This window comes from Jatropha curcas, chromosome 9, assembly GCF_041381405.1.
Source record: "Jatropha curcas cultivar XTBG-Jc1 chromosome 9, XTBG_Jcur_1.0, whole genome shotgun sequence".
Classification (NCBI taxonomy): domain Eukaryota; kingdom Viridiplantae; phylum Streptophyta; class Magnoliopsida; order Malpighiales; family Euphorbiaceae; genus Jatropha; species Jatropha curcas.
In genome coordinates, this window is record NC_143159.1 from 21,518,829 (window position 1) to 21,530,730 (window position 11,902).

General features: G+C 32.4%; 1 protein-coding gene across 1 annotated transcript; it reads left to right on the plus strand.

Moving 5' to 3' along the window:
* Positions 1-2,057: 2,057 nt before the first annotated feature.
* On the plus strand, positions 2,058-2,894 carry LOC105644336 (uncharacterized). The gene has a single exon (XM_089726347.1). It carries the CDS (start codon positions 2,058-2,060, stop codon positions 2,892-2,894), a length of 837 nt encoding a protein of 278 aa, XP_089582473.1.
* Positions 2,895-11,902: the final 9,008 nt, after the last annotated feature.

Consider the following 11,902-nt stretch of genomic DNA (forward strand, 5'->3'; position numbering starts at 1 on the left):
CAAAAAATCACGGAAAAGAAAAATTTAAACAATAGAACTATACATAGGATTGGAAAACCTCCCATTTGCATTTCTTTCCAATCCCATTTGCATTTCTTTTTTATCGGTGTACATGTCTCCACGACCATTTTCTGTGATATTTAGATAAAATTTTCTCAATAGTGACGGTTTCAGTTATGTTTGGCAAGAACTTTTTAAGTAACTTTTAGCGTTTTGATTAATCAACACGCTAAAAGCTATTTCTTATAATATTCAGTAATATAATGTTTGAACTAATTTTTAGAGGTTAATATAACGTTTTATAAAAAGTTAATCCCTGTAACTCTTAGCTTTTAGCGTTTTATAAAAATCCAGTCAAATAACTAATGTTACTGAAACAACTATCGGCCACTAAAACAGTTAATTTTGTCCAACGGAACCTTTAAATCTTAAATTCTCATTTGGGATTTCAAATATAACACCTAACATCATTTAATTCACAAGTTGAATGGTCGTTCTCTTTATGAAAAATTTAAAAATGATGTGGAATATGTCATTGTCTGATATTTCTTCTTAATCATCACTTTCTTTTCTGATGTTCTTCTTCTTATCAATAATTAATAGATGAAGTGATCTGGACCATATTATATCTGATGAATTAGACATCTGTCATTGTAATTTACCTACTAAGAATATCATATCTATATATTTTTTAATGTCAAAAAAAAAATATATCTATATATTTTTTTTTCGAAGAGTAAAAATGCAAATTTCATTAACAAAAATCAACATTGAACAGCATTAGAAATAAAATCCGAAGGGACAGAACCCCACTTCATACTAATTAACATAAATATCAACAATAAGAAATGAATTGGGAATTGTTTGGATGGGGTGAGGAAAAGTTTAGTAAATTAAGATACAATAAGGTGATTATATTTTTTATATTTAGAAAAAAGAGGTAGATATATTTAGATAATCTTGTGTTGTTTATTTTGAGGTTATTGGAAGGTAACGTTAAATATGAATATTATGAAAATATATTTCTCATGAAAATTAGTATTCTAGAAATATAAATTAGTTAGAGTTATTTTTTTTAATGAAATATTAATGTATGAAATATAAATTAGGCTTCTTGGATTCTCTCAGCGTTCCTCCATAGCTAGAGTTTGACCCTTAGAATTAATAGCTAATGAAAATACAAGGGTAATGAAAAATAGAGAATGTTATACTTCTTCTAACTTACAAAGTTCTCACAATTTCTTATATTTTTAAAATGGGTTACAAAAAATTGAAAATGGTAGGAATTTAATGGTAATAAATTATGCAAATTTAACATAGAGGAGTTATAGAATTTAATTCCTTAATGGTTACGAAATTTATGAACATCCACTCTAAGTATAATTCTCATCGCACTATCTTTTGACTTTGAAAGTCCATTATAAAAATAAAACTTATTAGAAGGGAACAAAATATGAAGGAATATTATTTTTAAATTATTTAATTCATATGATTTTTAAGATGCGTTTTTTAAGATATAACAAAAAATAGAAATCACTATTTAATTCATATGATTTAAGGAAATTAACTATTTAATTTTAATATTTTAAAAAATATGTGTAATTTTTTATCTTTTCAACTAACTACTTCTTCCATTCGAATTACAGACTTTTTGCTAATAATTTTTAATATATAGATAAATTACCTTTACCCATATTTATCATCTCCTTTTTCTTTCTTTTTGTTTATGTTCTACTTTTGCCACTAAAAATATTTATTAATATTAATTTTTTTAAAATCAAAACATAAATTAATATTTCAAATAACACAACTTTTTTTTTAAAAAACTTAAGAATGAACTTCATTAAGAAGACAAATAAAAAGAGTACAAACAAGCAGGGATAGAATTTCAAACTTTATGACTACCATATTTGGTAAGAGGCTCTAGCAAAGTATGAGCCCTTACATTAGCTTGTGGACCAACCCAACAAACAAAAATGTCGTTACAACTATAAAGAAAAGTTTTACAATCATTAATAATAATTCCGCCAGTTAAAACAAGTTCGGAAAGAAGGGGAATGGAAATTGACACAGGATGCGACTACTGTGGTGCTGCTGAAACGTTAGCTCATGCCCTTGTTGAGTGTCCAAAAGCAAGATTTTGTTGGCAGTTTTTTGCTGTTGAACTTCATATTGGAAAATTTTCAAATTTCTTACAGATGTTCGAATATTTACACAAGGTATGGGAGAGCGAATTTTTAGAGAGTTTTATTATGTGTCTGTGGAGTGTTTGGCTGAGCCGTAATGAACTAAAATGGAACCAAGTGGAAGAAGGACCTTATCATGTGGTTACTCGAGCTAGAAGAATATTGGCATCTTGGAAGAAAGCCCAGCTGAAGCTGTCAGGTTCGGATACCGGCATAGGTACCTCTGGAGGTAGTCAATGGTTCCCGCCACCTACTGGTACTTTTAAAATAAACTTTGATGCCGCTCTTCTCCCCTCTGTCGGCCATGGAGCTGTTGGTGCTGTAATCTCAAACTGCCATGGCGGGTTCGTATCAGCAGCAACGTCATCACTACAAGGCTGTTCTTCTCCAGCAGTAGCAGAAGCTCAGGCACTAAGAAAAGTATTATCATGGGTGCTTTCCGGTCATCCTAATTTGACGATTCAGGTTGAGACTGACTGTCTGCAAGTTTATCATGCTATGAAAAGTTCTGCAAACGACTGGTCTGAGTTTGGCGTTGTCATTTCTGAATGTAAACTACTATTAGTCCAATTGCCTAGTGTCTCCTTAGCTTGGATTAGAAGACAAGCAAATGATATAGCTCATGTGTTGGCTAAATCAGTTCCTAGTGAGGCTTGCTTTCAAATTTGGGATGATGCTCCCAATTGTATCGCTCATTTCTTTCATTAATAATATGAATCATAATTCAAATGTCAAAAAAAAATAATACCCGACTTAGAATAATCCTTCCCAGATGAGTACACAACATAAACAACTGTTCATGAGTCACAAAAAAAATAGAACGCGAGCCTGTCATGTGAGCAACAACCCAAGCCAAAGTACTTCTCAAAGCTGCTGCCTCTATCAAAGTGGAGTCACCATAAAGAGAGAAGCATCATGATAATGCTCTAATAAAATTACCCTCTTGGCATTCAAAAATAAAACCAAACAATAAAACCATAAAGCCGTATCTGTTGCAATTTTTGATGAAGCATGATGACCATGAACTACTCTAGAGGATAGCCCCATGCAAACGAGATGATGAAAACACCTCACCATGTAAAGCTAAATGTTGGAAATTATCCGCAAGAGACATATATGATTGATTAACACAAACATTGGCAACATACCAATCCTGCAAACATATATCAATAGAGTGAAAAATATCATTGGAGGAAAGAAGCCGTTGATGCCAAACAAACTAATTTCTTGCATGCCATAATTTCAAAGTCACAATAATGAATCTAGCAATCTTCTCTTTTGAAGAAGTGTTAACCACTTGTATTAAAAATTCTTTAAAGCAAGAAAGGGGAGTAGAGATATTAAAACCATAATTTCTCCAAACATCCCGTGCCTTATAACACCATAAAAAAAATATGATCTAAATCCTTAATATTATAACAAGAACAACAAATCATATCAACATCAACTCCCTTTCTAAAAAGATTATCCTTAGTAGGCAACGCTCCTTTTAAAACTCTCCACATAAACCCTTTGGCCTTAGGGGGAACATTTGCATTCCAGAGTATGTGCCAAATAGGATTCAAATCAAAATCAACAATATTTCTTGAAATTCTATGGCACAAATAATAACACGCTTTAACGCTACATATACCCTTTTTGTCAAGCCCCCAAATAAGAGTATATTTAACATCATACAAACTCAAAGGAATATTCTAAATAGACCATGTATCCCTAACAGAAAAAAATTCAATAATCTTTCCTACATCTCATTCTTTCCTATTTAGAATAAGAAAATCACAAACTCTCAAATCATCATGAAGAAAGTCATACTCATCATTCACCATAAAAGAATCATTATTGGGTATTCATGTATCCTTCTTTACAAAAAATCTTATCTCCGATACCCACCCTTTATCGAACCCCCTGTTTTAAATAATCTGTAGTACTAAGAACACTCCTCCAAGTCAAGCTAGGGTTGTGACCCGAAGTAGCGGGAAAAAAGTCCCCAAAAGGGTAATATTTGGCTTTGTAAATTTTAGAAAGAAGAGTGTTAGGAGTAGTAATTAGACGCCACCCCTGCTTAGCTAACATAGACAAATTAAAACAATGGAGATTTTAAAATCTCATACCACCATCCCTTTTACTAGAACACATCCGATCCCATGCAAACCTATGAATACTACGGTTTGCATTTCTCTTCGAACCCCACCAAAAAGCATTTCACAGACTTTTGCATATCATCACAAATAGACAATGGCAAGAGAAATACACTCATAGCATATGAAGGAATAGTCTGAGCCACAGATTTAATAAGGATCTCACGATCTGCCCTGGATAGCAGTCTATTATTCCAATTATTAATACGCTTCCATAATCTATCTTTTAAAAAAGTAAAAATTTATTTTTTACTCCTACCTATCATGGAAGGAAGAACTAAATATGTACCACCACCTAAAGTCTGAAAAACATTTAAAACGGAATAGATCCTACCTCGAACTTCTAGAGAAACATTAGGACTAATAAATTGTGATTTCCTTCCTCATATGCTTGTTAGGAGTAGTCTTAATGTTTCTATCTTTCAAAAAGAAGTAAAGATGTCCTAATTTTTGAAAATTAACTCCTGGATCAGAGCTTCCTCATAAACTTTAAGGATACCCCTAATCCTTAAACTCTCAGAATCAGAAGCTTTAAAGAAAAATAAGAAATCATCTGTAAAAAAGACATGAGATGCACGAGGACATGGAGTACATACCTTGCTACCGTGAATTAAACCACGTCTCTCAGCATCTTTAAATGATAAAGATAACCCTCTACACACAAAATAAATAAATGGGGAGATAGAGGCTCACCTTGTCTAATTCCCCTTTCTAGAATAATTGGACCAATAATATCACCATTGCATAAAAAAGAATATTTTATTCCAGTAACACACATCATCATCCAATGTACCCACTTATCTGAAAAATCATAACCAACAAGCATATGACGAAGGAAATCCCAGTCTACTCTATCATAAGCCTTACTAATATCAAACTTTTAAAACAACTTCCCTAGAAAGCCCTCTAGTCTTACATTTTATAGCATGGATAGTCTCAAATGCTATAAGAACATTTTTTGTTATTAGTCTACCCGGGACAAAACAGACTAACTATTAGATACAACTTTAAACAAAATAATCTTAAGTATGTTTGCTAACACCTTAGAAACAATTTTATAGTAGACATTACATAACGAAATAGGACGAATATCCGTCATATTAACCGGATTAGAATTCTTAGGAATCAAAACTACCAAACTCTCAATTAATGAATTAGGGAAAACACCCGAATCCAACCATGAAATACAACCACACACAACATCAATACCTATAATATTCTAAAATTTTTGAAAAAATGTAGGATTAAGTCCATCAGGACCTGGACTTTTATCAAGGTGCATCTAAAAAATTGTTATCCTAAATTCATCATGCGAAAATGATGCTTCTAAAATTCTGATATCCTCATCTGTGACTTTTCTAGTAACAAATGGTAAAAGACTATCTAGAGATACTGCAGTACCCGAAAAAATACATTTAAAATATGAAAAAACAAAATTTTGGATATCCTCCTTAGTTCGAACCCACTCATCATCATTATTTTTCAAAGCATGAATAATATTATTTTGACACCTTTTTTTTATAGCGGCATGAAAGAATTTGGAATTTTTATCCCTATACCTCAACCAGAAAGACTTAGCTTGTTGATGATATTGAATATCCTCTTGCACTAAGATAGAACACCATTCTTTACGAAGCTGCTGGTACTTGGAAAAAGAGAGATTGCCATCATCGGGTTCTAATATTCGACTCAAATATTGCTTGCAGGTTCTAAATGCTCGGTTTTTAGATTTTCCATACTCCTGAAGCTTTGAAATACACATATCCCTCCGTTTTGATAAATTTGCATGGTGAGATTCAATCCAAAAACCATGCAATAATTATGTAAATTCAGAGTCAACCAACCATGAATTATCAGGCTGAAAAATACATGTTTGATGCATGTTAGGCATTGGCTTCAAATCTAGTAAAATCAGCTTATGGCCACTAGTTGGTGCTACAAGAGTAGTAACACAACTATCTAGGAAACACAATAGCCATTTATTATTTGCAACACCTCGATCAAGTCTCTCTTATCAGCTCCTCATTATGATGAATTTGAACCCAGATAAATTGACATCTTGAAGATGGCAAATGTAACATCCCTTCTCGGTCCACCCGTTAACCCGAATGAACCGAGCCGAGACGCTACAATCTGATTGAACCTATGTCCTGTCATGCGGATATCATTCTGTATGCTAAATATGAATACAAAAACACTCCCAATTAAACTTCAGACTTCCAATATCTCCAACTAATCATCAGAACACAATAACACTTTATATATCTTTTCAGAATTGTATAAATCCTCAATAGCATTTAATATCCAGCAATTAAGTGCATTCATGATCTATATCAAGTCTTCATGAACTAATCACACCAACTATTGTAAAATATTTCATATTCGATCATTTCATAAGTATTATTCTTATCTCCAACTACTTACACCAAAATAATTACATGCTTCACTTATATTTCCAATTACATAAGCTTTAACAAAGGTAATAATTATACATGCCATAAATCTTAATACATGCCATAATTCTTAATTATACAACTCTCAATCTACTACTCCCAAATTAGTCACTTCTGCTTTGATAGTACTCTTCAAGTCTTCAAGTAGCAACCACGATCTTCAACCTACGCGTGATAAAAATCGACGCGCTGAGTATAAAACTCAGTGGTACTCATAATTCACATACTTAACAAAGTGTGATGGCAACTAACTTAAAATACAAATTGCATAAAAGCATTGAAAATCATAGATTCCGTAAATTTCAACATCAATGTATCTTTATAGCAAAGAATAAACTTCTAATGCATAACATAAATAATTTAGTTCAAATTATCTCATAACTCCTTTACATGAACTTTTAATCACACATATCATGATACTATCATGATCTTACCTGCTGTTCATTATGTTGTATGAATGAAATCAATAAACATGTAAGAATACATAACAGTATATTTTCATTGTCTTACTTGCTATTCATTATGCTGTATGACTTATGCACTTTTAGTCACATCATATAAGTTATGATTAATAACATCTCATGACTGTATGGCTCCTTAAGAATTAAATAAATAAACTTGTAAGCATATATAACATTATACTTTCATGATCTTACCTGATGTTCTTTATGCTGTATGAATTCTGCAACTTTGATTAAAACTCAGTGAATATCGCAACGAATAAAGAAACATATAAGCACATACATATGTAGAAATAAACATGTACTCACATATGGAATGTAAGCACACATATCATGATACTTTCATTATCATACTTGCTGCTCATTATACTGTATGATTATGCAATTTGTAGTCAATATAACTGTATAGCTCCATAAGGTTATAGTGAAACCGAAGTGATAAGAAAAACTGTATGAAACTGGATGAAACTGTATGCTTGGCTGCTATGGCCCATATATAATCATATCCACTCAACGGCCTATAGCCGGAGTACCAAACTGTATGGGGCGCAGATCTGCTATCCTATGTCGCGACATAGCCTTATCTACATGATTTCTACCTAACCTCAATGGAGCATATTAATGGTATGTCAATAGATAAAACAAATGCATAGTAACTGTGTCATAATTTGCATGCTTATGTCATGTTATTTTCACATGCTTATGTCATCATTTGCATGCTTGTGTCATGAAATTAACTGCTTCATAATTTCATAAACCTTACTGCTTACCTGTATGCTGATAGCCTTGCCAAGCGGGCAACTTGTGTCATGTTAGTTTCACATCATTTGCATGCTTGCATTTTGTGTTTATGCATGTGTTCATGTTGTCTTTTTGCTTTAAAATGATTGAAGGCATACAAGTTGAGAAAAAGAATACAATTGCATAGAATTCATAACTTCATACACCATTTCACATCATTTCACAATTGCATAGAATACAATTACAAGTTGTGTTTACCTCATTTCACATCATTTGCATGCTTGCATGTTGTTTTGATACATGTTCTCATGTGGTCTTTTTGTTTTAAAATGATTGGAGGCATACAAGTTGAGAAAAAGAATACAATTGCATAGAATTCATAACTTCATACACCATTTCACATCATTTCACAATTGCATAGAATACAATTACAAGTTGTGTTTACCTCATTTCACATCATTTGCATGCTTGCATGTTGTTTTGATACATGTTCTCATGTGGTCTTTTTGTTTTAAAATGATTGGAGGCATACAAGTTGAGAAAAAGAATACAATTGCATAGAATTCATAACTTCATACACCATTTCACATCATTTCACAATTGCATATAATACAATTACAAGTTGTGTTTACCTCATTTCACATCATTTGCATGCTTGCATGTTGTTTTGATACATGTTCTCATGTGGTCTTTTTGTTTTAAAATGATTGGAGGCATATAAGTTGAGCAAAGGAATACAATTGCATTGAAAATGAAGTCCAAAAGAGCATCAGAACACAATTCGCGAGCGCGCCATGCAAAGTCGCGAGCGCGAGAAGCACATATAAGGTTCAGTGAGTTTACAGGCCAAATTCGCGAGCGCGCAATGAAAGTCGCGAGCGCGAGAAGTGCAAAATGAGAGTCAGAGAGGTTACAGGCACAATTCGCGAGCGCGCGTCGTGTTTTCCAGCCTGCGCAGTCTGTACTATTTTGGTCATATCTCTCAATTTACAACTCCAATTTGGGTGATTCAAAAACCCATGGAAAGCTAACACATAGAGGAACAAATAACGCTTCTATGACACTTCCTAATTCCATCATTAAATAGGGTCAAAATCATGGTGAAGTTACTGGTAACTTTTCCAGCAAAACTTGTTTCAGCATGAACTCAATATCTACTTCATTTATTCATTTCATCTCATGCTTTTTCACCATTTCCAGTCTTCTCACTCAACATTAAGCAACATATCTTCTCATTTTCAACACATCACACAAATTATCATGTAAGGAAATGAATTAAACTAAAAGAGATAGCACACCTTCACTCCAAAAAGCTTAAGCTCTTCTCTTTAGCTTCCTTTTTCTTTTACCTTTGAGCTCACCTCTCCTATACATAAGAACTCTTATGAATACTCTAAAAATATCACCAAATGATTCAAGTATGAAATTCAAGAAGGTTTACTTACTTGGATAGAATAGAAGTTGAATTAATGCTTGAATCCCATGAAAATCTTCACTACCATTAAAAGTTATGGAGAAAGGAAGGTGGAAGAGGAAAGTAGAGGAAGAAGATGAAGATAAGGATGAAGAAATGAAAATGAAATGGAACTCACGGGTACATCTCCAAAATATCATGATTTTTATGTGAAAATTACCAAATGGTACCTCAAGTGTCAAAATGGTACAACTCAAGACCTCAACTTTATAATTTAGTGCAAGCAAGTCCTAATCCTTATACTTTGATCTTTTTGTTTCCTTTAAGTAAGTCCACTTCTTTTCCTTATTTCAGTTACATCCCATTCTAGCCCATTCTAGACTCTAATGGCTCGAACCGGGTTTTGGATCAGCCCGACTCGACTCTAAGCAACGACTTGATTCAATAGAAAAATGGGACGTTACAGTTCTACCCCCCTTAAAGAATTTCGTCCTCAAAATTCACTTACATTAAACACTTACAACTCTCATAATAGTTTCCAACTCAATTTCATTCTTCGTTAATCGGCTAGCACTTTCTAGCCTTATGTTCTTCACTTGATTCTCCCAAATGAACATCCATACTAGCTAATATATCCAGTCCATATCGGCACTCAATCCCATGACCTATATACCACCCATACCAAACATATCATCATATCATAGACATATCATATCATATACATAGCATATCATCATCTCATATACATATCAAGGCATTTCATTGCAATGGCCTATTCAAAGATTTGCATAAAGTAAATTCTCATAAAGCATGATGAGATTATAGAAACATATCCTGAGATCATATAGTTTATGTTCATAACTGTATGAATAACTTCATGTCGTCATGGTACTTAATTTCGTCATGGTACTTTTTCTCATCCACTGTCATGCATATATACATATAGTCATACATGCATACTTGCAAGTTCCACTCAAGAAGAAAACAAAATGAAACCAAAGTTCCAAATGTCAATACATGAAAGTAAGTATACACAATCACAAAGTTATGCAAATCATGCAATGTGCCATATAGATTATCTCAACTTGACCATTTATCCATAATGATTTGGTAGTTCCATCCAAATAGAATTCACTAAGTGATAGCAATTCCACCCTTTTTTTTTTTTTTTTTTGAATCATAGATAGCTCACATAAATCTATAAATCATCCATGACTTATAAATACTTCTATTAATGATTAACCAATCTTTTCTGTCTTAAGAATGATTACATATAAACTCTTGATCCTTTTGGCTCAGAATTTATTCGCATATACACATAGTGAGATCTGATCTTGTATATACTCTGATGCATCTTTACTTCTATTTCCATCAAATCTTAATAACCATGATTCCTAATTTGTCACAAAACTCTGAATGACTATCATCTCATTTAAATCATCCTAATTTATATTCCTTCACCTCTATAATTGATGCTTTTCTTAATCTTAATTCAATGACATGACTAGATCCATTCTTACTTACCTAATTTCTTGGTATAACATCAATTCAATAGTTGGACAACTATCTCTCCATGTCCAATGTCATTCATCATTTCACTTAATCATCATGGTCCAATATTTATATAACATAAGTATCTTCATTTGGTGTTTAGGAGTCGTTTACTTTTTTTTTTTTTTTGTTCTTCGAATCATAGAATCTCTCATTAAACAAAACTCTTTATTTATAATTTACATAACATCGAGAATGCACCAAATACTGTAAACCTCAAAAGATTAAATCTCGTTGAATTTAATTCATACTTATACCATATTAAACCATAAGGTGCCACAATTCATACAAGATCCACTACTAGGCTCATCAAGATTTAAGTAATTTACTTCTTCCTAAGAATCACTATACTTTTCTTATAACCATAGTACTTTATATTATTCCTGATATTCATCCAGTTGTAAAATAGCTGATGAACACCACAATATACTTGACTCCACCAAATAGTAAGTATGTCTCATAAATAGAAATCACTTCTCATAAATGGCTTGAAATATTGACATTAGTTCTTATGAAAAATACTCATCACCCATTCTTAGAGCAAATCACATCAAATCACTCATCATTAAGATCATTTATGTAAATACTCCAATGAATATATGTATATATGTATTCTATCCAGCAAAATGCTTATCTCAATAGTCATGATAAATTCCATTAACCACAATCAGGTAAACTTCATCAAATACATATACTAAAATCAATACTCTTCTTAACTAGATTCTAATGTCCTTGAATCCAACTCATTTAGTTTTCTTCTTAGATAATACTAGCAACTCATCCTCAACATACTCCTTCCATAGGCACATGTACATACAATCAGGCATTTAATGCATGCATTTCACATTCACATCATTTAACTTCAACGTAACCTTTATAATCTTAATCATGCATAACTTAACATAGCTTCGTGCATACACAACCATACAAGTGTACACTTCATCTGACATACTTAAGT

Bases quoted from the DNA above. Each gene is read 5' to 3' on its own strand.
- LOC105644336 (XM_089726347.1), top strand. From the start codon at position 2,058: ATGGAAATTGACACAGGATGCGACTACTGTGGTGCTGCTGAAACGTTA.